The sequence below is a fragment of the Aplidium turbinatum genome, chromosome 11 (assembly GCF_918807975.1).
Source record: "Aplidium turbinatum chromosome 11, kaAplTurb1.1, whole genome shotgun sequence".
NCBI lineage: Eukaryota > Metazoa > Chordata > Ascidiacea > Aplousobranchia > Polyclinidae > Aplidium > Aplidium turbinatum.
Genome location: NC_137482.1, coordinates 14,983,496 through 15,011,087, shown reverse-complemented (window position 1 = coordinate 15,011,087; position 27,592 = coordinate 14,983,496). Strand labels below are relative to the sequence as shown.

Below are 27,592 nucleotides of genomic sequence, written 5' to 3'. Positions count from 1 at the left end.
TTCGATGGTGATCACACAAGTTTTCGTTACAAATGCCAAGCATAAAACGGGGAAAACCGACGAGAGAGGAAATCGAACAGGCCTCTTACGATTCCCGGCCATGTACGCTAATTGCAGGGCCACCAAACCCATAAGTTTCCCACTAAGATAAATTTGAAATGCGCGAATTGAGGATTGCATAAAGTTATTTCGATGAAAGCATTCCTACAACTTTTCTATAAACCAATTTTACTAAAGAAACTGGGCTTTTGAGCGGGTCCAGTGTTAAAAAGAAAACGATTTTTAAAGGGTATTCTTAAACTGAGGTGGGATGGAAAATTTAAACAATTAGGAGTGGGTCAATTTTTGATGAAACAGAACTATTGTACTTGCAGTCTATTTCTTGGTCTAAAAGTTAACAAATCACATAAAAAGATTAAGCGTAACCTCACCGTGTTTTGCATTTCTTCTTGGAGACGTCCTGACAAGGTCACGTGGTCTTGAACGATAGCTTCTATGCGTGCCAGCCTCCGTTCAAGATTTGCCAATTTCTTTACCACTGATACGTCGTTTGTGCCTCCGACGTCATAAACACTGAAAATGTTGAAACATGAATGAGAGCAGGAAGGAATGACAAAATCTCTTATTTTAAAGACGGTACAGTATTGGTCGAAACGAAGAAAAATGTTGGAAAGCTTGTTTAATATGATAATTACCGAACATCTTTGCAACAAATTTCCATAAAACACAAGATCTAGTATTAAAGGAAACAAGTAATCAATGGTAATCATCTAGTTCTAGAATAGACATTCAGACGGCTTATGAAAACGTTAGGTCAGGGGTAAGCAGATACAAACAAACAGCTATGTCACTGACTCGTTGATGTCGTTGTGGGCGGGATAATCAAACTGAGATGGAACGGAACGGGAATGCAAGGTCTCCAGCAATGCGAGGCGACGGTTCATTGTGTAATTGCTCCATATCAATAAAAAGAATCTGTTGAAAAACAGTTGAAGAATCACAGCAAACTGAAATTGTATGCAAGTCGAAAAAAAGGGCAACAAACAATGAAAAGCATAGAATACTAGAAGACAGGGAGAGCAACAAGTGAGAGACGGCATGATACCGCAGTCATGCCAGTCAACGTCTGCAGACGTTGAATCAATGTAAAAAACGACTGATTTGTTGTCTGGGTTGACAGTTGTCTAGCTAATTACACGATCTGCAGTGGGATTGGAAATGCTTATTGAAACTTGATTGAATGATGTATTTTTCTATATTTTGAATGACGGCGTAGCCTACTTACATTATAACCAAAGATATGATCATCCATTTGAACCACTGTGTCTCCGCAAGGTGTGGCTTGTCATTCAACGCGCCACTGCCGCCGACGTCATCAGGGACAGCAAGAGGTGAGGTAGTAGGTGCAGCTTTTATGTCTTTGTCAATTGAGTGAACGTGATTCGGGATATCTCCGTTTTGTGGCAAGGGAGAGCCTGAAAAGATAACATTTGTGAAACAAAAGGCTACTTTGCTGTATTGAAATCGATACAGAGTAGATTACAGCAGTTTGGTTTATTACTGAAATTGTGGCGTAAAACGTTTTATTTTACACGCATTTTACTCTTCAATATTGTATATTTGCACAACTTCAGTGAGTTTTCCTATCTTTTTCCTCGTGAGGAACAAAACAAGAACGGACCGAGAAACACAAATTCAAACGTAAATGCAATAATACCATGCAAATGGAGAGTTTGAGTTTATGGAACGGAAGTGACAGGGTGGATAGCGGTGATACACTAGCAAATATGCGTGGAAACTAAGAAACAAAAACAGAATCAACCATTCCCCTATCTGGCAAAGCAGATTAATCTGCAAAAGACAAGTAAAAAAAATTGAAAGCTACTTACTCTGCGCATCACCGCCCACAGCTGGATCTGACGAGGTTGAATATTTCGACTCTTTTTGCTCTGACGACGATGTCGAGTTGCGTTGACGACGACGTAAATATGACGTTGGAGAAAAGGAAGGTGTTTGCAAGTGACCTCTTCTGACAAAAAAGCGATCGAGTTCTCGCTCTGTTGAAAAAGAATAACTCATCAATAACGAAGAAGACTATCACTCTATTTTGGTGAGAAAATACATAAGTTGACGTTGAAACTACGCAAAAAAACAGCATCTTTACCAAGAAAAGAGAAGTTATCATTCATTCCACTGACGACATTTTTCTCAATGAAACTCTTCACAAACCCCCAAGGATGTTTTTTGTAGTTGACCTCCGCGGTGACTCTGCAATTGAGAGGAGTTTAATTGCAGATTCCCAAAAGTGGAAAGATTAAAGATTTAATCAATATACCTTACAGATTAAAAGAGTTTTGTTGGCGTGCTGACTACAGACATGCACTGTACCAATTGAATAAAACTATTCATGCAGGTTTTAAAATTTAAATGCTTTCCACCTTTTTAACGTTCGTTGATGTGCTGGTAAACATATAGCTGATTGCAACTAGTACTTACTGTACAAACAGGTAGATGACGGAAAATAAAACGATATGAAATGAAGATGGAGACGATTCGTTGTTAAAAAACTGGTGCTTCATTCATTAAGTTGAAAATATATTTGAATTGCCCATCTATAACATCCCCAGACAACAAATCAATCGTTTTTTTACATTGATTTGCTGTCTGGGTCTTGCTTAGTGACATTATAACAAATCTCGATAATAATAATCAAGATATCTACCTCAATTCGCAAACATTTTTATCGATTTGTCGAATGCTATAACGCATGACGGTAACGAAGTACTCAGTATAGGGCGCACCACGCATGTGAGCATAGCTGTCAACGGCGTAGCATTTGCCATCTTCTGATTCTTTAAGGTAAACCTGAAAGAGTAAAATGTAACGAAAAAGGTTGCTGTGCTTTTTTGAAGAGAATCGCAACATTACATCAATTTTTCTATTCTTATCCAGGTTTTTGTAAAGGGGTTCAAGATTACATAATGGAAAGGAAGACAAGGAAGCTGATTTTTTCTCTTACTTTCGAGTATGACATTTATTGACTCGCCAAAGCAATCCACCTGCTTTGGATGAGTGTTGAGCCGGCATTTGGGCACTATCACCTCTCAGGTGACATGGTCCAGTCAGAAAACAGAATAACTGACGTATATGGCAATTAGCAGTTGATATCTTTGCGGAAAAACTGAAAAAAATTTTGAAAAGAACACAACCTACCTGTTTTTCCTCTACTTTTGATAGCTTTGGAACCAGAGGATTATTGAGAGGAAGACAATAATGAAGTTGCCTTATTTTTTGATCTTCATCTTCTCCGTCCTCCCATTTACCAACGACGATATCTGAAATGATTCAAGCAAAGCTGTTCAATGCTGTCACAAAATCACTCAATAGATTACAAGCAAACGAACTGAAATCGCGCTAATAATATTCACAACTGAAACAAACAGCACAAGCAGTTGACAGCACGGACACGTGTGAGAATTTCCTCCAAAACAGCAAACGTCAAACTACGTATTAGGCAATCATGCAGCAGCGCTTTGCAGCAATTGATGAACAGAGTGCGAATGATCATATTTCCGGGTATTGTGTGCGGCACGTTTGAAATAGTGGCTGGATTTGGTAGAACACCAGCCAAACAAGCGATGCTTTACAACTTTATTGAGCTAGGTGAATCACAAAAAAGGCTGACTTTAATAAATTTGCTTTGCACATCAGAAACTTAAAAATGCTTAAATGTGTGGTAAACTAACATATCCGACCATGAGCTTCTTTATTTTGCATGTGATCTACGCGTTCTAGAATCTAAGTTCGTACGACGTCACGTTGTACAGGATTAAAGTCGTAACTGAAATGTAGATAATAAGTTACACCAAACAGGTAGATCACATGCTGTGCTGACACCAACCATGTATGCCATCAACCTCCGGTGCACAAGCGATAAAAAACACGGGCATTCGTGAAACCAATGCAAGTATCGCAGCGAGAGTGAAGAATATGGGATTAAAATTTTACCTAAACTTCCCTTTCCTTCCAGATAGTCGAACATGAAATTGCTGTCATCACCAAACAAGGTGTGGTACATGACAGCTGCAGAGACACTGTATTCTCGGGACAAATAAGTCCGGCGTAAATCTTCTTTGCAGTGCGCCACAGGGTCTGCAAAAAATAAAAATTGAATCAATCTCAAGAGACGACTCACACGAACAAAAGCGTGCAGGTAATTTTCTACACCGCTTCATTAGCGCTGTGCAGTGTGCAGTGTACTGATAATATTAATATCAACGAGATTGGAAAGTTTAATGAGAAGGTTTTAGTCGAGCGTCGTCGACTCAGATATCATTGTTAGGTCGATAAGGACCTGTCAAGATTGCTTCAGTCGTTCGGTGATAAATCAGACATGACAATACAGAACACGTCTCTATACAATAAAAATTACAGTACACCCACCGTAGTTTTCACCGCTTGTCTCCATCGAATCTACCAACGGATCTTCATTCGATTCCTGAAAGACGCCAATTGTTATAAGCATGTAGTTAGGTAATTGTGTTAGCGGCCCAACATACCAGACGAAGCAACAGCAAACGTTTATATTGTTGGTTAATTTTTTTTTTTGCTTCAAATGACCAAGAGCTACACTGCCGAACAGTTCTATTTGAAGAAAAAACGCTCTGTGCAAAAACTTGTTGAAAAATACTGAAATACGGGCGAAACCTAATTGTCAAATTATTGCAAAATTCGAGACCAAATTCTAGGAAACTTTTATTCAAACAAATGTTTTTCACTAGAGAACCTCTAACATCAATAGCTTTTTTTTTTTTAACTTTTACACCATGGTTTTTCACCAAATGAAACTGTTTGTCAGGGTAGCACTTTAAATTTGAAAAAAAAAATGTTTGAACCATCCTAACGTATATACGTACTTTTCCAACAGCAGCAAATTGCTGTTCTCTACTCACAAAAGAAATTGTTCGACCGAATGAAATTTCTAACAAATAGTTCGTCCGTTCAGTATTTTGGAAAACAACCTATGCAGTCATTTCAAAGCATGTTTTGCAGAACAGAACCTATAAATGACAGTAGCTAATAAGTTAGGTGTAAAATGACAGTTACTTGCAACTTCGTCGTAACACTTGGCACATACATCTGTTAGTTTTCACAATAAGCGACAACGGAGGTATTTTGCTTATTTTCATGTTACTGTTCAACATGTTCCATGTCCACCCACTTTTGACACCCGACACCCATTTCTTACTTTCGTGGGATCATATCTCACCTCTGCAAACTCATCACACTTCTCATAACCACACTGAGTTATAAAAAGCCTAGCTAGATACATACTTGAAAACTGACATTTACAATGTATATGACGTCATCTATTATGCTGTCATAGATAAAATACGTGATCAGAGTTGCCATAAACTGACTGGAGTAAACTTTACGTGCACTAATGTGAAAACTATTGGGTGTATCAGATTTCATAGCACAGGTATCAGTGTCTTAGTTAACTTCCATATCATTGCACAAGTAGGTATTGCAGTAATAGCTCTACTGTATATTACGAGCAAGATTAGAAAACATGTCTGCTGAAAAATGTATTGGGTTTCAAGGAACTGACCTGATGCGTGCTGTGATTAAAGCATCGAGCTAAAATACTGAATGAATACCTTATTCTAACTATAATCGATTTACCCTGGATGATGTTTTGCCCTCATCGCTGAACTGGTCACCAGGCATCGCTCTGTTCAATTGTTCGCTTTCCGTGTCGGTTTTCCGGCTCAAGTTGGATTTTTCTTTTCCATTTTCGCTCAGATGCGTCTGAATGCAAGAAGGTTGTTACATTTCATGCAAACAATTCACGTTAGCACTTTGCTACTTTACTGAAATAAGCACAAAATTGTGGTTTTAGTGAACAACAAAAGCAACAACACATGCTCACAGATGTTGCTTTCTTTTTCCGTTTCGTTTTCTTGTCGTTGGAAATTTTTGCTTCCGGGGTTGGGGTTTCTGCATGAAGTTGGCAAATGTGTTGAAAGATGGTAAGCAGCGAAAGCTACAGTACACATAGGCTACGATTACACGATCACAAGCTTAAGTTGCAAACAAAGAAAAAACAGTGCAGGTTTCAAAAGCCTATGATTGCTATTTTGCATTTCTTTATTTGCCAAGCTCTTAGGTCAAGGATGCATACAATTTCACCACCTCAAATCAATAATGAAGAGCGGTAATCCGCCTATACAATAAAACCGCCATTGTAACACTACTTTTGACCGAGTACTCTGTAATATTTCTACGTTACAATTATATCGACTTTATACCTTAGTTATCAGAGAGGAAAATTATCTTACCTGAACCTGGCCTGACATAGTCCTCGTCCGAACTACAGCCAAGCTCACTCCCATAATTATGATGAACTTTTTCCCATAACTCTTGTGGAGTCATTGGCTGTACAGTAGTAATCGTTTTACAGCATATAGAAAGTAAACATGATTCACTTCTCAAAGATGACCAGTAGAAGTTGAAAGGTGAATTAATTTCGATTTCTTCTCATTATTTTTAAATTGTTCTGTTGAAAATATGACGTCTCGTTTAACTGGGACCGTGGCCCAACACTAGAGAGGGGCCAGTTGGCACAGGCTTACTAATGCAATTATACAACATACACAAACTGAAATCAAATAAAACCCAAGACCCTTCAAAAATTAAAAAAGACAGTAAACGAAAACCTTCTCACAAGAATAAGCTCTAACTGTATGTACTTTATCTGCAAGAGCGTTGTGCCAGAGCTTGGTGATTTGGTGAAAAGCTCTGTCTCGCTGGGTGAAGCTGGTAAACGTCTTCGGCTTGTCGTGACCATCGGTTTGAAACTGAATTGCGTTCGGAAAAAGTTTCACAGTTTTCTCCTTTGTTACGTGTTGAATGTCTTTAAAACTCATCACCGTCTGAAAAAGAGACTAGTATGCAAAGGACGAAGTAAAAAAGCAAGTCTACACTTCATAAATGTTCACCATTGACATCATCAGCTTCCGTTAATAATCAGTGTCCAGCACTGTCCAGCACCCATACAGCAAAATTTGTTATTTTTACATTGATTTAACGTCTACCGTTGAATCAAAGTAAAAAAATGACGGATTTTGTTGTCTGGGACACAACCTGTCTTGATGTACACGAGCCACAGGCTAAAGTAAGATCTAACTTCCACAACTAAAACACTTAAAAGAATGGTTTAGTGTGACAATTTAGTTATGATGATATTCTGGAGGCAATACTGCAATGATTCATTTATGCGACTCCATCTCCAAACAAAAAGCTCAAATTTAACAAGATTGAAATTGCTTGATATAAAACTGTGAGAGCGTTCCAACAAATATACGACTCGTGCAAGACAAAGAAAAACTACCAGCAACTTACAACAGTTTGCCACTTGAGTATATTGGAATAAAAACAAACGTAGTTTTGTGAGACATACATCCTCCCTTGAACTAATATGTCTTTTATCCATGCGCAGGTGTAATCTGTCAAAGCAACAACACAGGTTAGGACACGCCATATATTTGAAAGTACTTTAACCACAGTACAATAAAATGCATCACCAATCACCATAACATTTCCCAGGCAGCAAAATCCGTCATTTTTACAATCAACATAAAAACGACGAATTTTGCTGTCTGGGAAAAGACTCAAGCTCACCAACGACTAGTCGCTCTGTTTCAGGAAGGTCGCTGAAGAACTTGTGGAAATCGTCGTTTTTTTGCTTATAAGATTGGCTCAAAACCTGAACATGAATTTAGCTATTACATCATTTACAAAACCGTTTGTATTTCCATGATAATTTGACTTGTTTTAAACATTAGTGCATGTCTACGCCAAGGATAATTATGCGCATTTTGTCAACAATAAAGCGAATGAAAGCAAACTTTGCATCTAAACTAAACTTAGATGAAAGATTCATCAATGCAATCGTCACTGGACTTTATAACAATATAATAAGCGAGAGGCCTTACAAAACTATAAATAGCCTTGTGAATCACCAACGAGACAACACTCGGAATGAAACAGGAAAAAGTAGATAAACGTCATGGAAAATGACATAAAAGTTTGTGACGTAACATATAACTTTTCTCACGAACTGAAGACATTGAAGCGGAAATGTAATGAATTAAAAAGTAAAACTAAAATTATATGCTTTTGTCACAAAAACGCGTCGGTAAACAGCCTAATAAACGCATTTATTTCAATATTCAGAGCAAACATCGCTGAATCAGCAATAGAATTAAGTGTGGTTGTAAGTTTACAATTCACTGCGATTGTGAGTTTACAAATCACCTGTGATTCATATGATTTGTATTTCCCATACCGTTTTGCTTTACGGTTTTTATTTTGTACTTTTTTCCACTCTACAATAAATTCCGTATCTGGAGTAGCATCTACATCTGAAAATGTTTTTTGAAACATTTTCTTGACTCTTTTGAAGCGAATTTGCACAGATTTACGTTTTCGACGCTTTGGCGTTTTATTCTCGTCAGGTGTTATCGAGGCTTCACTCAACATTGTTTCACTCTCGTCATATCCATCTGTCCAACGATTCACCCAACTCCCATCACTATCATAGCCCCGTTCACCCAGAACACCATGAATAGGAAGAACTAAGTTTTTCGTTAGCTTGCCAACATCCGTATCGTCTTTGGAGTACTCATCCTCCAAGGACGGGCGATTTGGCTCAGCATTTTCGGAATCTACTTCAACGGTTTCTGGGTCATCGCCATGGTCACTGTCTTTGCTTTTCTCTTTTTCTTTCTCTGTTTCGGAAAGTGTATCACAAGCCACAACAGCAAGATCATTAAAACTAGCTGAAGTCACAATAACTTGAGGTGGGTCAGTTGCTCCGTCTGCGCTCATCATATGCAGAAGCAACAGTTTTTAAAAAAAATCGACTAAACGCGTAAAACTGAAATATAAATAGCTGTGTATTACTTAAAAATGTATCTGCAAGTTGAGTAAAACATCTGTTTTCACAATTCTTTATTAGATTTTACCTTGAAATATGTGACAGCAACGGATACAAAAAAGTTGACTAGTATGACTGCACAGGTAACATTGCCACATAACTTTCACTGTAAAACTTATCAACTATGTATCTGCAAGTTGTGCAAAACACCTGTTTTTACAATTCTTTGCTAAGCTTTAAACTTTAGACTATTTGCTCAGATGAATTAAAGCATTCCATTTAGAGAGCAGTAAAAACTTTAATTTAGTTTCTGGCAGATATCGATTGAAATCTTGAACAACTAGTGATCTTGTCAGCTAAAGGCATACAATGACTTTGAACTCGCCTGACCGTCAAAAAAATGGCGTTTCTAAATTCCCTCGTTCCAGAATTCTTACGATAAAGCCAACTACCTAGTGCAACCATACGCAGTAACTTGCGACAACAGACCATCAAAACAAGCCTAGGGCTAATTTTCAACAACAATTAACATTGTCTTGTCACTGTTTCGTATGCACTGTGGCGCACTAAGTGCTGTCTTCCGTTTCACTCTGCTCAAGCGAAACTCGCGTGCCGCGCGCATTTACATCGGCATATAACCATCTATGATATAACTTAGAAGCACCAGAAAAAGTTAAACCACGTGACATGTCGAAGTAAAAATTTCGGCGTTAAAATTCCAACAAAACAAGACGCGTCACAAACGCCATATGAGGTTCAACAAAGCCAGGGCTGACATTAAATCACGTCTTGTAACACATGATAATATCGTGATCATCTGAGGTACACGCATCGCACGACATCAGCTTCAGCTGAAACCAAACTTCCGACAATAAAAGAGTACCGTAAGTCAAAAATGAAAAGCAGTTTCTAAAAATTAATGAATTTATATCAAATAAGAGCAAGTGTTGAAATTTCCGCAACATGCATACTTGAAAGCGAGATAATCATGTCGGTTTATTTCACCAAACAATTACTTTCCAATACTAAGCCATATACAATTCGATTCCTAACGGAACATGCTTTAATCTTATTTTTCATAAAAATCTACATCTTATCCACAGTACAGTTGACTATGGTTTTCCCTATAAACATAACCAATCGTTCGTCAAGATTCTAGACTATGATTCACCAATAAAATCCTTTCTCGCAGTCATGTTTCTTACACCCTGTCCCCATCTACTATTTGGTGATGGAACTCCCAATCTATGAGGGCCTTTATACATTCTTTCTGCTCTTGCGTATCTACTGACTGGAGGTTTGAATGATTGAAAAACTCCATAGACCCTTTCTTGACAGGACAAGAATACGAGCTGTGTTCGGTTTTAGAGCTTTTTGATGGCAGCCACACTATAACCTGCTATGTTGTGCCGTGTCAGCTTTAACTAAGTTGAGAATAGTGGTGACTAATCAAATGAACTTGGAAGTAGCTTTGCTAGCTAAAAGCATCGTTAAAAAGCAACTTTACCTTCACTCCTGAGTAAAAGCGTGCCTGGGATATCGACAACTACAAAATGCACCATAAGCAGTTTACAAGATGTTTTCGTAAGTTGAATGGAACAAACAATTTTCTACACCCGCCTCGTTGACTAGATTGTTTTTAACAGTTAACTGTCTCTAAAAAGCGCCAATAGGAAGACAATCTGATTATCAGCAGTAAAGCAAAGCACTCATCTAACCAATCAAACCGCCACCACATGCCGACGCCTGCCAGTGGTGTACTGACATGATCAGTCGTATTTTAAATAGAAAAAAAAAGGCTGAACAGCAGTTCAAATATGTTATTGATAAGGGGGGACATCTAGCGATTGAATAAACCACTCGATCAATGAAAATCATAGTCGACAGATGGAGATATTTTGAAAACATGTACGAAGTAGGCCTACTGCATGAGCATTGAGCAACCGATCCGGCTTTGTTCCCCAGGAATAATTGGCAGAGTAATATGATGCTGTTAAGTTGGCGGCTTGCCGCTCGATAAGAAGTCAGTTTAAATCCTAGACGTCGCTTATTGTATGTAACAATTATCGAGTTTACTTTAGCATACCATGTTATTGTAATCGATGTTTCATAGCCTACTAAAAAAAAGACGAAACAAAGTAAACAATCACAAAAACAAATCAAAAATGCCGACACAAAATAAGGAAAGCAAACCATTGGCCAACAAGGGGATTAATTATGAGGTTTCGTGTGCAAGAACAAGAATTATGCTTTTCAAAGCGCGATCGGGAGCGTTGGGACTTTCTTGGATCATGAATAATTGATTGAAATATTGCAGCTTTGAATAAGGCAACCTTGAAGTGCCACAAGCATATAAAACTGAGCAACAAAGCACGAACCATGAACAAGCTTCGTTATTAATTCGTCGTGCTATGCACTGACTGCACTGACAAAAGTGGAACTGAAACTACATCCATTGAAGATGCGACATATTAAATTTTACTTGAAATAAAAATACTTTGTTCATCTTAAATGACTACGTGACGAACAAATCTTCTGTTTTTTAATCGACTTTGTTTCAAACGCTAATGAATGTAACACGGATACAAGCTTTGGTATAAATGGTGCTAAAGCATTACTAAGGTCACCCACAAGACGATGGAATGCTAGGTATAAGCACAACACAAGAAAAGTAACAAAATCCAGGTACTTACGTTATACCAGGAAGGAGATCGCTGAAAAAAGAGAAGAGAAATTAATCACAACATTTTGTTTTTTCAATTGTAAACGTTTTTTAGTTTTGTTACAGTTGCAGTGTACTTGATGTAAAATACATACAGAACGACTTTTCACGTTGTCCTGCCTATCGTCACCTACATTCTTGCTGTTGCGTCTTAATAAAACCGGCAAGTAGTCATTGTACATCACTACCTTGGCCGATTACTTGTCACGAACGTGACGAGAAACTGACACATCTGAGTATTAGAGCAGTGTTACTTCAAAAACCGAATATTCAACCAAGAATAAGTTAAACTATTCTGAAAATATTGACATACTCAGGCGGAATTCAATTTAGTCTAATTTAAACACAAACACTTCCGCTGTGTTATACCTTTTTCTTTCGTACACCCTGCTTTGTCATTTTGTAGCTGTGTGGTTCTGGAATGGGCAGGAATAATGTTCCATCGCGACTTTTATAAGAAACCGCTACTTCGGAAAAAGAGTTCTCCTAAAATCACACAATATTAAAAGAATTGTTACAATGTCATATCAATCGTAATACATACTAACACGCAAAAGGGCTATAAAATGAACGCTTCGTCAAAACCACGTCTTATGAAACCACATAAATACTCACAAGCAACAAAAACCTGTTTTCTTTTTAGGTTTTTGAAGAAATGCAGTAAATACAATTCTTCTAACAACAAATAGGACGAAAAAGGCTACGTACTTGTGTAGAAGAAGAGTCGAAATTCTGATGAAGTGAGATCTTATTTTCGGTACTAAACTCGAGATCTTTCAAGTAGGAATTGGAAAGAGAAGAAGCGGATGCTGATTTCAACTGGCACTGACGATTGCTGGCTTCAGTTTCTTTCACCAAACTTGATGGTGTGGTTCGTGTCCGGATCAAACCAGACTTATCCGTCGATCGAGTTCCTGCTGTTATTAAAGCGCGATATCATATCGTGAGCGATTTCAGTGCAAAAATAAAATCATTCACAATAACACGTGGAAATGCATGAACAAAACTACACTGAGCTTAAACAATATTGTCCGTTAATTAATTCAGCAAAAAAAAATCCATTAAGTCAACGTGCTCCTAAGCACCGATGCTTAACAGATTATTGTAAGTGCAATCTTTCTTTTCTTGCTCAGGAAACAAGTTTTTTTAGCGTACCTGATGAAATTGAAATATTTCCTCTCTCACCAGTGGGTGTAAAGCAGAGTCTATCTGCAGGAGAACTGATGGAGCCAACAGTTTCAGTATCCGTTGCCTGGGACAAAACAAACTCTTCAATCTGATACATCTACTGTCTATTACGACATGCATCACTATGTGTGGCTTAAGGTAACAGCATTTAAGAAATAGTCTAATCTTTTGAAAAAAAATTGACCTTTTAAATACAATGCATTGTGCAATGTACATACCTCAGGTTGAAGTTCTATTTGACGTGTATTATAATCGATATCAGAACCAGCTATCGACCGTTGCTTCACAACCAGGTACTGTCCATTGCAATCATTATATTCAACAACGTCACAACCTTCATAATCTGAACCGTTGTAAGAAAATTGTGACCTGCAAACCACATTTTTTATCTATTAACATTAAATTGACAGCAGGTTTAACGTTTGCAAGTGTAGTAGTGTAGTGTAACGATTGCACACGAAAGTAACCGTATCTTGTTCGCAGTTGACGGGTTTGGGAGTTTCTTTTAGGAAGTGCCATTGGCGTTTCGAGATTAAATGTTTCTTTAGCTCAGTGTTTCTCAACCTTTTTTGGCCCAACGCCCCCTTCATGAACTGGCAAAATTTTACCGCCCCTCAACAAAAACGATTAATTACAAAAAGCGAAAAAAAAATACTATTAATACTACAAAAAGTGCTCAATGCCAAGCAAAAGCCAAGCAGAGTGAAATACATCAAATATAGACTAGTTACCAGTCTCTAAAAACCTTACAGCCTGTTTTACCCCAAAAGGGGGATCATCAGAAGGTCCTTATTCAAATGATTGATGATCCCCCTTTTAGGGTGAAACAGGCTGTAAGGGTTTTAGAGACTACGGTAGTAACCATATTTGATGAAAAGCAAATATATATTTGCGAGCATGAAAACAGTATTATAGGCCTACTGGTAGTCAGTGTGAACCTTGCGCTTGGTGAGAAAGTGCCAGTTTCTTTACATCCGGTGTAAAGCCAGTGAGAAACATTCGAAGATCACCTCTTTTGAATATGTCAAGTGGGTTTCGCTGTTTGGTAGGCTATGTAGCAGAACAACACAGCTGAATTCCTTTTCCACCAGGTATGATGTAGGAAATGCTACCACGAAGACACGAGCTCTTTGACGAAATTGTTACGCTGGGCGGTAGATGGTTTAAACCAGAATGCCCCCTAATAATCAAAACGCCCCCCTTAAGCCGAGGTAATCATATCACCCCCCCGGGGGGGGGACCGTTCCCGTTGAGAACCACTGCTTTAGCTAGACCACTTTGATTTTTCGGTTATCGATTCATCAATGCTGGTTTCTAGAGTTCTCAGTTTGTTCTTGACCACAAAACACAAGCTCGTCTGAAAACGCAATTACGTCTGAACGCGTGGCTGTACTTTTATACCTTCCAAGTCAGCAATTTATTCGTTTTTGTATTGAAAAGGAACTTTTTGAGAAAAAAAAAACGATTAGCTGCATGGGTTCAGAGCATTGCAGTAAAATTTAGACACAACAAGACAAAGAAAACAACTTTCGATCATTCTTCATGGAAAATATTTTGCAATCTGCCGCTGAGTAAAGTAAAAATCGAAAAAACGTCTGCTTCTCCAAATCACTTAAGCTGGATGATGACGACTAGAAGATTCTTTCATGATCTACTAAGGGATCAACACTCAATAGCGTTTCTGACACTTCAAGATAGTAACTAATTGGTATGTTAACAGTGTGGTTGCACACTCATCGAAGAGCTACAGTAATGCGATGTCCCACGTCGGCCCATTCATGTTAAAACTAGTGATATTTGTGCCAAGTCCTCACACATGTTTTTCTGAACAACAGCAACACAAAACTTTCAGTCTATAAATAATTCATTCTCGCAAAAAGATTGTTATCATTAATCAATATCATTAACTGTTGTAGGTCACCCTTTAAAAACTCTATAGTAGCCTAGTGTTTTGTAAATTGAGTAGCCACTGAGATACGACCAATGTAGTGAAACAAATTAATTGTTCCATCGTCTAAAATGGAATTCTGACACTGATTTAGCACAAATGCAGTTTAAATTAATGCGAAAAGTGCACTGTTTGAGCAGCGATAGCCTACAACTCAACCTTGTTTTCCAAAAACTTAAAAACAGCTGATTGGACAACGCAGCTTTGCCAAGGCGAGACACACAAGTCAATTTTACGTTGGATTTACATTGTTCATTTTTTTTGCTTTAGGGAAAAAATTCAATTATTTATGAAGGTCCTAAGGTGGTAGCAACAACAGTGACGTTTTTAGCGATATAAAAAGATATATTGCCACAATGCCACAGGTCACATGGTTTGTATTTGCATTCGTCTAACGTAACTTTCGTTAGCTTTAAACAAACTGGCTGACATATGAGAAAATAGTTTACATTAACGGTGACGGTTGTTATACGTTTGAAAAGAGGATTGCAAAATTAAAAATCGAATTAGGTGGGGAAAAAATGTTTAAATGGTGTAGTCTACCTCGTTTTCTTGCGATTTATATCAAAAACGCTTGCTGAGCAAATGAAACTACAGAAATAGAGTTGACACAACTAACAAATTAAAACCTAAATAAAATTCACATTTAGGCTATGGTCGAACAGATTTTTTCAGCTGAACTGCAATTTTTCTTAGCTTTGGTTTCATTTTAACTATTCTAAGGCAACTTTTAGGAAAACGAATAAACACAAAAGCTAACTTTGAAAAAGAAATCTTACCATCACAAAGCAAATTGTGCACACTTCATAGCTATATGAAGTGGGCACCATTTATAGCACAATCATAGCTACATAGAATTAAATTTAATTATATTCATTAAGTGTAAACAAACTACAATTATTCTGATTTTCGACTGCCAGAGAGAATAGTGCCAAACTGCAACGCTAAACAACTCAGCTGTGAGACAATGCGCTACCTGCTGGTGTTGCTCGCTGATCGGGAGTGTGAAGGTGTCACGTGATTGCTCGTCACGCTCCGGTCGTTTTCAATGGCACTCGTGTTCGACAGATCTTCAGATATTTCTGGACTGAAAAAGAACGAATTATATTCGATGATGCAGCGTCATGTGACATTCTGAAACAATGCAGCCTGGGCTGTGATGTGGCTTGTTTTATGAGGTAAAATATTTATCCTAACCCGATTCAATGAACAGTATGGCATTGAAGTTATTAAAATATTGAACCATTTTTTTTGCATATGAACCAATATAAAAATTGTTGATTGTCAGATGAATATAAAACAAACAGTGTTTGTTTGTGCTTGGAAACGTGTGCGTCACCGTCTTTTCAACTGTGTTTTATAGAAACAATGACATAAAATAAAATGGAAGTCTTTAACCTGTTAAAGGTATTATTAACCGACAGCTTTATAAATCTGCACATTGCAAATTTCTGGAAAACTTTATTTGCTGAAAAAGTATTGTTTTACCAGATGTCTAATAGGGTACAATCACTTTTACGTCTCGTAATATTATTGGAGCTGTTCCGTTTTTTTTGTGGTGGAGCACTTACTCTAAATATATCACTTTCACATGAAGTCATAAAATTACATGAAGCCGAAATGGCTTTATGACAAACTACATGAACAACGCGAAACCATTTTTTCACAAATATGGATCAATTGAAAAAAAGCAACTCGACAGATGCTATGTTGACCACAAAGATTCTAAATAAGAAGGTTTTTTTTATGGAAATGACTTTACTTCACGAAGAGCGGTTCGAAATAACGCCAAGTTAAATTCGTCAGAAAAGAAAAGACTTTGAAGCGAAATCGAAACAAAGAAAGTTTGCGTCGAAACAAAATATCCAGAAATTTCAAAATATTTCGTTTCAAACATTCCTATTAACCACGCATCCATGTTGAAGCCAACTTTTGCTACATGATGTCATTGCACTGTTTTTCTCCTGTCATGCCAGGGAAAAGTTTTCTTGACAACAACCAATCATGTCACAACATAGTCAGTTATAATAAGAAAAAAGTTTACGTACTGTAAACGTTTCTCTAATGAAAACAATTTTAAAATGTGTTGATATCACTTCTTATTTATTTTGTCTGTGCAAGCGTTCATCAGCGGATTGCGCCTTGCTTTCATTTTTGATGCGGGAGGGCCTCCCAGACCCCCCGGGCCTCTTCTGGGGAGCCCTTTTCTGGGGGGCCTCCCAGACCCCCCGCCGCTGGGTGTCGTCTTTGGCGAGGACGTCGTCGGGCTTCGCCCGCCGGCCCTTAAAACCCCTCTTTCAAAATTACTGGCTACGCCACTGGTTCAAAACATACAATAAATTCCACTTTAAGTCAATTGAAAAAATTTCATTTTCACATGCTTTTTCTTGAAGGGGCGGCAAAATCTGAATCCGCCCCGGGCGGCACATTCCCTAGCTACGCCACTGCTTACGAGTCACAAAAAGAAAAACAGGCCAAAACCTGCACTCTGTCGGTCATTGGCCATTAGTTTCAATTCTCTTCATGCAAATGAATTAAAACTCAACAGTCAACACTGCAAGCCTCTATTATAAGCATATTGCTAAATCTTCTCAAATCATCACGATATTAAACTTCATGAAGAAATTATAAATCAAAACCACAGCAGAAATACCGGACTTATTTCAGCTTTGACTGATACACGAAGTTATGTATATATAATTATATACTATATAGTGTATAAAATAGTGATGATAGTTTAATATTGAAAGAAATTGGCAAAGTGTCTCTAAATCTTTGAAAGAGGAAATGCATGTGTGAAATGTAACAAACATATAATTAACATCAATCGGACAATTAAGCAACTTACATCGCTATCCCTTAAAACAAACTTCATTTGAAAAAAAAAACAAAATTAAGAGCAAAGCACATACCCGAAATTTTACTATTTCAAAAGCGTTTGGTGAATTTTTGTGCGCTAGTACACACTGAAATAGATCGATCGAACTTTTAAAAAGCGGAGAAAAAACGTTTCCAAGGTACATATCAGCGTTTATCACAAAGCAAATAAGCAGTATCACAAGACCACTGGTGATAAAATTAATATAGATACCGTAAATATTTAATATCAGATTTTAAATAGGATGAAAAAGAGACCAACAGAAGGCTAAATAACTGCACTATTATTGCACTAAAAATATTTAAAATCCTAAGAAATTATGTTTACTTTAGCAAAACAATTAAAAAATTTCAGTCTTGGATGCTCTGAATGTTGTTTTATATGTCGCCCATCTCAATGTGTTTGGGATGCTCGTTAACACTTTTTCAGGAATGTTTAAAAAAACACTCGTTGAAAACTCATTGAATAGAACATTGTATTGTATAAGCCGAAAGACATGAACAATTAAAGTACTTTCTCCCCGCTGCTATAAGAAATCCTTCAATAAATTGAATGACATTTCAGCTGTTCGGCCGACAACAATATTGAAGGTAGTTTTCTGAACAACACCAGGCAAGTTTTTTGCTTAGTCATTCTTCGGGTCTTATAGTACCATTTTCAAGTGAATACCTTTCAACACTTCATTGTCGTTTGATAAAAGTGACATAACGTTGAAATCACGAGCGCTGAGCCTCAATGCGAAATCAATCAGTCATTTAGGCATCCGGTTAGCCACGAAACTGCTTGCTGCTAAATGAAGTTAATAATATACGACAAAGGAGAACCAAGTCCTCTGAGCGCAGAACAAAGGTGTATTGATTGCGCGTTGCTTCCAGTAAGAGAGAAATCTTGAGATGTTGCTCTTTCATCGCTCGGCAACGTGTGAAAGGTATCAAAACCTTGGTCTTGTGATACAGCATGCAGAGAGCAAACAAGAAACGATGTCCAGAATCAGGTGCTTTTTTTCACGTCAACACTGGGTCTATACAAATACATTCAAAAGCTACGTATGGGTGTGTGTTTGTACGGCATACAATAGAGTAAACAATGGTATGGACGAAGGCAGGTTTGGCCGATTCTATTATTTATGCCAACCATCAATAAGTACGCTTGACCTACGCTAAATCAGAAAGAAAAATAACCAGGCGAACAGCTCATTTAAAATAAGTTCTTCGTTCGAGACTCTGGAGGCTGATGATGCGTCAATTTCCCAACCCAGTTGCGAATGCTTGCTTGGGTCGAGCTGAGGGGCGACGAGAAAGCAGCCAATCTTTGGCATCATCCAAGACACTCAAATCTTATGCTTCACTTGGTGGACAAAAAATGGTACGGTCAGTCGGTCACTGCACTGTTCCTCAGCGTCACACTCCAAAGAAAAGGATGCTACCTCGACTGATGCGCAATTGAGCCCAAAAATGCTAAAATTGCAAACTAAGACAGAAACCATGAGTGATACCAAAATCAGTTGAACAGAAAATTATGTCCGAATAAGGACAGAATGCAAAAAGGTCCGTTTCTAATCGCTTTTAAAGAAGTTACAACTATTGATTACTCACAATGTAATGTTTGTATGAATAACAAGTAGTTGTCAGCTATCCAGGAGCATTGCGCACTGTTTTTAAAGTTTAACGGTCAGGGTAAAAGGGCCTGATTAAAAGTAGTTTTCACAATTTTATCGTTCTGTACATTGTAGTTGCTGATGCGATGCTACTACTGTACAGTTTTGGACCATTCATCGCAGGAAAAGCAATTGATTTTTTTGTTAACTTTGTTAGCGACGCTGTAGATTTGCGCTGCAATGGCGATGGTTAAAAAGCTCTTCACCTGCTTTTTGTTACAAATAGCCTGTAAAACTTAAATTCGTATACTACATTCCTTTCGTGCTAGCCTGCCTTGACGCGTGCTCCATATCTTTCGTGCTGGAGGCGGTTGCGAAATAGCGCGACAACGAAACCACCTAGTACCTCTCGAAAATGCCAGCACCGTGATTTAACAGCTTATCGACATGCTAAATTTAGTTGTACGCTAAATTCCTTCAATGCGCAAAAAGTGGATACAAGCAAGCGGAAGAAATTCAGTTGAACATTTTTTTAGGTACATGTATTTATGAAAACTTTTACTGTAAGTTTGTAATTAGTTTCGACAAGTGTGCTTACTTAGAACTGCTCGACTTTTCAGGCAGAGATGTGATTATGACAAAGAATTTTGTGTCGACATGAAACTGAAAGTATTTTAAAACTTGAAATATTTTTGTACAGATCTCTCATAAACTTCACTAACTGGCCAACTGCTTCGCTTCGAATCCACACAAAACCAAAACAAAGACGTTTGCTTCGAAACAAAATATTTTCGTTTTTGAAAAGCTCCGGAGATCACATCACAAGATGCGCTAATATTTAGAAAAACCATCTTTCAAATATGTAAAAGTTAAAGTTGAGATGCAAAGGTTTTGATTGATCAATAACCATAATTTAAACTAAAGCAACACAAAATGCAGAAAAAGAAACGAATTAAGAAGTTGCCACCCAGAGAAAATATGGATAACTGCGTTACCCTTCAGGTATTGTGCGCAGAGAAATTTGCAGAATAGGTGTAAGGCAATTTTCCCTCAAGTCATAAAAAATAAAACTTGCAGCATGGAAACATTATTTTTTTCAAATTGGAAAAAATAATAACATAATACTGTATATAATTAATTTCAGATACTGTCGATATAAAATGCCTACAATGGAACACTGGAATATGCTGAACTTCAACTCACCTTGCACCTCTTGAAGAACGCAATGTCTTGTGCATTTTAGAAAGCCGCTTGCGAAGCTTTCCTTTTTTACTACTTTTTCTCGCATCTGAACCTGAACCAACGATTGTATCTTCACTTTTAACCTTTATCAAAGTGCCACAGCTGCTACATGGCCATATTTGAAATCGAAAATCTGAATAATCGAAGTCCTCAACTATTGAACCAGTGCAATGTGACGTTTTATGGACTTCGGGAGCGCCATTTTGTTCAAGCAACGATATTGTGAAATCAGAACGTGAAGAAAAGTTGGAAGTCGATCGATTTTTTTGCTTTCGGCAAACTTTGCAAAGCACATAAACAACAACTCCAGACGGCTGTAAATTATTGAAGCATTTCTTCTCAACATTGCTCGGAGTATAATTATCCGAGTGAAATGCAGCAAGAGAACCCTTAGTCATTTCCTTATCAACCCAAGAAGTTGACGATTCCCAGCCGGTTGCTTGCTGATGCTGCAAGCTGTCTTTGTGTCGTTCTTTCAGCAGTTTAGCGTCTGTCAAATGCAACCCAGGAAAAACTAACTTCTTCTCAGAGTCGGTTTGTGACAAGGTCGGCCGACGCGTTCTTTTACTCATTCAAATCCACTAGTAAAGTTTTAAGATATTGCACCTTCGTTTACAATTCCTATACGCTAACCTATGCTTTTCCTGGAAACATTCATACAACGTAAATAATGCAGCAAATAAACAAAAGTAAAAGTTAACCCCTTGAAACCCAGTCACTTTTTCCAGTTATAGTGATTCATTACAATATAGGACAGAAAAAAATGTCAGAACAAAATTCCTCATTTCAAGTCTATTCATTGGGGTGAAAGTTATCCATAAATGCAATACGAATTAAGAACTTTTTAACACTTAAAAAACATGTAATTTAGCAAAACGCTTCCAACAGAAACTGTTTATTTATACGGTATACCTAGCTGAATCTTCATAGAAAATGAAAAAAAAACGCTGCATCGTGTAGCAAAGAACTTTTCTATGTGATATCCAGTTCTACTGTATCCACTAGACCGCTACCTTAAATACTGTATCACTTCAATACCATCTGTTGAAAAAAATCACAATACCGGTGAAAGCAAAATAAAGTTTTACTACGTTTACACTACAGCCGCTCTTTTTATATTTCAAATATTTTTTCAATTCTTCTTTGAGTGGTAATATGATCGCAAACTGATGACGTCAGAAGACATGTGACTTACGAAAGTCACGCCACCAAACCTCATGCCAGCATAAGTATTAAATTGTATCTTAAGCAAGCACAATTCACAAATATCTGTTTCAAAAGTTCGGAAAAGTTTTTGTAAAACACCAAATTTTTTGGTCTTCCTAATTTTTTTCGATTTATCGGGCGCAAGCAGATGTCTATGACTGAAACCAAAAATTAGTCAAGTGTATGGCGCTTGAACTTACGTGTACAGCTATTGACTAACTGTTAGTAACAAAAGGTGGGGCTAAAACTTTTTATAATGTTACTTAAAGCTAAGTAAACACTTAAATACAGGGTCGTTTAAGAAAATAGAGGGAAGATAGGCAACAGCACAATCAAGCCGAAATTGGATAAGAATAGTCCAACTATCCACAAGTGCTTGCAGACCGTCAAATTTCAAACAAAACATTTAGTTTCAAATAACCAATGAGTTGAAAGCAAACTAAAATGGTGAAATCAAAAGAAGCATGCAAACAGAAAAGCCAATAGCAATAAGAAGATGTTTCCTCAGCAACAAAATGTTAATGAGAATTCACGCAAATTATAACAGGACAATATAGTTATATTAGTTAACCTCCAGGTATTTATCAAATATTTTGACATTATGATGTTGATTGTGGACTGTGGTATAATTACCAGTTAAACTGACGTAGTGTGGCATTCAGTAAATGTGACCTACATTACCGTTTAACATGATAAAACAGACATCATAATCATGCAATGCAACCAGGTGTATCTCAATTTACGTTGTAAATATGTGTTGTTAATGTGAACGAAACCTGAATCGCAATGTGAACGAAACCTGAATCGAACGAAACCTGAGTAGCAAACCGCAAATCCATATGATAAAACGTTCAAATGCATCATAAACAAATTGAAATACAGTATCACATTGTATGTACAAGCGTCTCAACAATCATTAGACTGCAAAAAAAGAATGACTTTAAGAAAAAACAGGAAAAAGGATAATTGAAGAACTGGTAGTTTACGATTATATTATAGAACTGAATCATTTGTAAATGATAAAAACTAATGGATACGCCACCCCACAATTCTAGTAAAAGATACAAAAACGTAGTCTGATCAAAGCCTTCCACAATCACAGAGAGAACATTGTTTAAGATGCCACTATTGCACACTTTCAGTAAACAATGCACAAGTTGGAGCAAATCTCAAATATTTTTTTTCTCAAACCGTTATGTTGGGTTTACCGTATTTTTGCGAATAAGCAAACTGAAAACCCTAACTTACAAGACAAATTCACTCCTATTTTCATTAAAAGTTACAGTTGTACAAAATTATATTCTAGCTGTACTTAGCTTACAAATCAATCTTCCTCTTAAAAGTCAAAAGAACTTATCTAATGTGGTTTCCCCCTCATTAATTCGAGAGCTGGTTAGCAAAACCTTTCCTTTGTCGCGCGTGTACATTAAAGCGGTGTTTTCCAAAATCTCTTTTTCATATTGTTACAGCTGTAGGCTATGTCTCCTTACTGAGAGGGTTAAGTTCATTAAGTAGCCTACAAATATAATTTAGTGCTAACGTTGGTTTGGCGTATTTTAATCACAACGCTTTCGCTAAACTAAAGAATTACTAACCTTTTTTCCGAAATAAAAATCGTCCCGATCAGCCGCCTGTTTTCAAATAGAGCTTTAACTTGACTAATAAGTTTTTGCAGTTGAACTGACGCAGTCTTTTCTTTCAGATCTAGTTGATTTTCTTTCATCATAGATGTCATTGTTGAACAAACAATGAACATTATCTTAACAACCCCAAAGAAAAGACAGCACTAAAAAAAGAAAGAAACAAAAAAGAGAACTGGAGCAGCTGTGTTGCTCGGTTTGCTCCTCTCCAGCACATTTCAGATACACGCGTCAGGATCACCTGATTATGAGAAAGGCAATCAAGCGTGAGTAACCAATCAGACAAAAGCATTCCGGCAAAGCGTCGGAGCAGAACAACACGCGACACTAGCAGCAACAGAAAACCGGAAACAATAACAAACAATTTTATTCATGCCAATTGCCAATGTGTTGGAAAATGAGTAAACTCTTGCTATTTCGTACATAACGCAAGAGATGTGGGTTACTACTAATATTTTATCGAAATGTTTGTACCAGATCGCTATGGTTTGTACGTGAAAGAAACAAGAAACAATAACTTAAACTGGATATCAAACCTCAATCGTCTTAGGCTACTGTTCAGTTCAGTTCAGTTTGTTTTTATTTCTGACCATCACAACGAAAAAACAATATATGACAAACATAGCAGAGGTCTAGAAAAAGGTAGAAGCGACAAAACGCGGACGTTAAAACGTGCATGATACCAAAGCAGGACAATCAGTTTGAAATATGGCACGGTCGCAACACCTTAATAACTTTTTATTTTGTAGATTTAGAAAAAAAAAAAAAGAGAAAAAAGCTAATAATTTTTTTTTTAACAATTTATAAGTAAAAAAAAAAATATGTAAAAGGAAAAACAAAAAGACAGTTGCTATGTTGATCGACCTTGGTGGGTTATCAAAAGTGTTGATGGTCTTAAGGGGAACACTCTTGATGCGTTAGCTCATCACGTAAAGCAAGGTAGGCAAAGAAAACCCCTGAAAGAAATCCTACCACGGGCAAAACCATTTCAGAACGCAACGCACCAGGCCTCGTAAGACTAACAAAAAAACGATACAGTAGATATTATTGAAACAGCATAGAAATATAAACAATTTGTTGAAGGTTTTTTTTTTTTTAAAGTCACGTAGATAATACTGGTAGTCAGTTAATTGCGTCCCGCTTAGTCGCAATCGTGAGTTATAGGCTATGCAACCCGTAGGCCGCTGCAGGAGATGGAGTGCTACATGCATGTAATATTGTAGCGCTCTTGAAACATCAGACAGAAACTAAATTAAGAGAACGTTTAGTCGTCGTTAGTGTAGCCCAGCGGTCCAGAGGTAGGGAGGCAGCAACTTCGACAACGTGAGATCAATGCACTCTCGTCACCACTTTTTCTCTTTTTGAATTATCTAAGTTCAAAGTAAGAATTAACTCTATGGCCAAATGCCAGAAGAGTCATTTGCAGTCAACTGGTTGACCTGCAGTCAACTGATTTACAAGAAAAAAAAAAGCCTAATTTTCAAAGTGTCTGTGGTCATAACACTCCATCCGCTGCAGCGACCCACGGACCACAAACTGTGTGATGTGCAGTCTAACCATAGAAAGAGCTCAACACCTGCTCTCCTGGGCCACATTGAAACGGGCTTTTGCCTGAGGATGGGTTTCTTTTATGTCCGGTTTTCTTTCTCCATCCTATTATTATTATTATGACTGCTCATCCACATCAATATTGGAACTAGCAAATTCAACCCATAACACTTTTCATTAGGCTGTCATTCATTACTACATGTGTGCAGTGTGCTTCTCTGTGTTTTTGTTTTATTTTTTGCTATTTGTTTTTTGGGTTTTGTGGCCGTGCTAACTACTGATATATAGCCTACTACATAATTTTTCATTCAGGCACGTTTTAAACCTTTCAAGGTTTTGCCACCTTTTCCCGTTCGTTAACGTGCTGGTAGGTTTATATCGATTTTTGTAGTAGTATCTTTTTCGTCCCGGAGGCGTTAATGACGAAAAATAAAATGATTGATTGATTGACGTGCTTTCAAATTGTTCAGCTGAACTTGACAGTTTGAAAATAGGTACAAACATTTCGACTTTGTGAAGGCAGCCTATTCGAACTGGGCGGGGTATGCAGGGAAATTAGAATAATACTCAAGAGCTTGGTAAGTACATCTTTTTAACTTTATATCACTTTTTCACATAGACGGTCTTCTACTTTTAATGTTTTTTTTCTTCTGCAAACCAACGCCAGGAAAACGCAATTTTGTAACAACACAGTGAAGGAACCGTCTGTGACACAATTGACAGAAAATGGTTGCAAAGATACAAAGTTTTATACCGCAATTTAAGATAATGGTAACTGTTGTACGTTTTCATTACGTATTTAGTCAGCGGTTGATGATGATTGCAAAACCAAATTAGACCATGTTTCAGCAGTTTGTTGAACTTGCATGAAAAGTAGGCTAGCTGAACGCGTCCCGGACATGCCTGAATTGCAAATGCAAGATCATCAGAACCGCAATTTAACTTTTCGTGGGCTTGAGCAAACACAATCCAAGAACAGCTTCGTTAGATCAAACATTTTGTTCCAGGTTAAACTCTTTTTCTTGGCTTATTTTGACAACAAAACAATTTTTCTATGGATTCGAAACCAAACGATGGGGGCTAATCATTTAATGTTTAGCACCAAAATAATTAACTTTGGCACAAAATTTGTTGACTTGTTTTGTTTCCACACTAAAAAGCGTTTCGAACAGCCCTAGATCTATTTTTGTCTGATGGTTCTCATTTTTCCACAAGGCACAATTATACATTGTTGGCTAATGATAACGAACAGAAAAACGAGCCATCTCGGCCTCCATCCCGATTGCAGATAGTTTTTAAGTTTTCAATGTATAAGGATTTTTTTTAAAAGTTTAAGTTGGCCCACAAATACACCTGATTTCACCACAAACTTTTCATGACCTTTCCCCATTCCTTCCTCCACCTTTTGATTTGTTTTTGTTGTGGTGGGTTTACATCCTACAGTCATTTTAATTGACTAAAAAGCGATTTTCATTCGGCCCAAAACTTATTTACACTTGCTGTAATAAAATCTTTTGTTGTACTATGTTTCGAAACAATGACACAACAAAATGTTACAGCCGCTCACAAACGTTTATTGCCGCAAAACAGTTAAAAACTATAACATTTCAGCCAAACTCCAAAAGCTTTGAGATTTTTCCAGGCTTTCTAAATTTTGCCATTAAGGGTTAATTGAAAACAATTTAAATTCTAGAAGTTCAATATGGTGCTTTTCCTTCTTCCAGATGTATATTTTTATTGGAATGGTAAACATGATTTTATGGTCATAGCTGGGTAGGAAAAGAGGGTAATGAATCGGAACTGCGCAAAAATGGATGAAACCCAAAATATTGATGTGATAACGTATAAGTTTATCATCATCAGACCTTCCAAAATAGCTTTCACAATACGCATTTTCAAAGATTTGCATGTCTTCTTTACCGCATCGGACTGAAAAGTTCTCTTCAACTTTTTTATCTCGTAGATTCTACAAGAAAACCTGTAGCCTTCCGTAGAAATTTCTTTCGTCAAAAGCGCTTTTATTTTTGTATATATACTAATAAGGGAAAGAGAGCTCTTTGAATATGTTGTTATGATCTTAGACTTGACGACCGCTCTCTCGGGACCTTAAACGATGAGCGCTTAACTTGTGATGACTCAAGAAACTGCAGGGGAGTTTTCAACTAACACAAATTTGAATATCCATGCAGTGTAAGCATAAAACACAAGTAGCTTTTTGCTGGTAATTGCACGCTTTACTGATGAAAACTTAGTAATGTATCGACGTATTGCGACTATTTACAGAAAAATCGGCGTTGTCAGCTCGTTCCAAAATATTCACTCGTGGTTCCGACGTTTAATGATGAGAACGTGAGGTGGGTACAACAAGGAAATATGGGGTCATGTGAGAAATAATATCTTCACTTCATTGCAGTGGCCAGTGCAGCAATCACTCGGCAAAAGATTCATTCATTCAAAACAAGTGGAATTTTGACTTTCAATTATTAGAATTTAGCAAAAATTGTTCCTGCACGAATCAAACGAAATGTACAACAATTCTGCCCACACCACTTTAGCATACAGACAATAAATCATCTAACAAACAATTCCATATAAATAAGCAGGTCACCTAAATTTAATTGCTATTTACAGCAGCTGATTTGTCGAAATAAATTTTCCAAACACAGTTAGTAGTGACAAAAT

General features: G+C 37.3%; 1 protein-coding gene across 2 annotated transcripts in view; it reads right to left on the bottom strand.

The window, feature by feature from the left end:
* Positions 1 to 27,592, bottom strand: part of LOC145779779 (protein Aster-B-like) — a 45,358-nt gene that overhangs the window by 1,800 nt on the left and 15,966 nt on the right. Inside the window, exons 1-22 of one of the 2 annotated variants that reach the window (XM_082591420.1) lie at positions 20,478 to 21,138; positions 15,776 to 15,886; positions 13,070 to 13,220; positions 12,819 to 12,915; positions 12,372 to 12,580; positions 12,033 to 12,149; positions 11,635 to 11,655; positions 7,684 to 7,768; positions 7,405 to 7,508; positions 6,753 to 6,935; positions 6,342 to 6,438; positions 5,933 to 6,000; positions 5,686 to 5,811; positions 4,444 to 4,498; positions 4,009 to 4,152; positions 3,214 to 3,335; positions 2,723 to 2,865; positions 2,165 to 2,268; positions 1,890 to 2,057; positions 1,286 to 1,475; positions 856 to 975; positions 432 to 573 (exon numbers count right to left, since the gene is read on the bottom strand). In XM_082591420.1, coding sequence (XP_082447546.1) covers positions 432 to 573; positions 856 to 975; positions 1,286 to 1,475; positions 1,890 to 2,057; positions 2,165 to 2,268; positions 2,723 to 2,865; positions 3,214 to 3,335; positions 4,009 to 4,152; positions 4,444 to 4,498; positions 5,686 to 5,811; positions 5,933 to 6,000; positions 6,342 to 6,438; positions 6,753 to 6,935; positions 7,405 to 7,508; positions 7,684 to 7,768; positions 11,635 to 11,655; positions 12,033 to 12,149; positions 12,372 to 12,580; positions 12,819 to 12,915; positions 13,070 to 13,220; positions 15,776 to 15,886; positions 20,478 to 21,088 — 3,168 coding nt within the window. In that variant the 5' untranslated portion in view covers positions 21,089 to 21,138. Of the gene's footprint in view, positions 1 to 431; positions 574 to 855; positions 976 to 1,285; positions 1,476 to 1,889; positions 2,058 to 2,164; positions 2,269 to 2,722; positions 2,866 to 3,213; positions 3,336 to 4,008; positions 4,153 to 4,443; positions 4,499 to 5,685; positions 5,812 to 5,932; positions 6,001 to 6,341; positions 6,439 to 6,752; positions 6,936 to 7,404; positions 7,509 to 7,683; positions 7,769 to 11,634; positions 11,656 to 12,032; positions 12,150 to 12,371; positions 12,581 to 12,818; positions 12,916 to 13,069; positions 13,221 to 15,775; positions 15,887 to 20,477; positions 21,139 to 27,592 lie in introns of those variants that run through there. The other variant, XM_082591421.1, reaches the window with a different exon arrangement.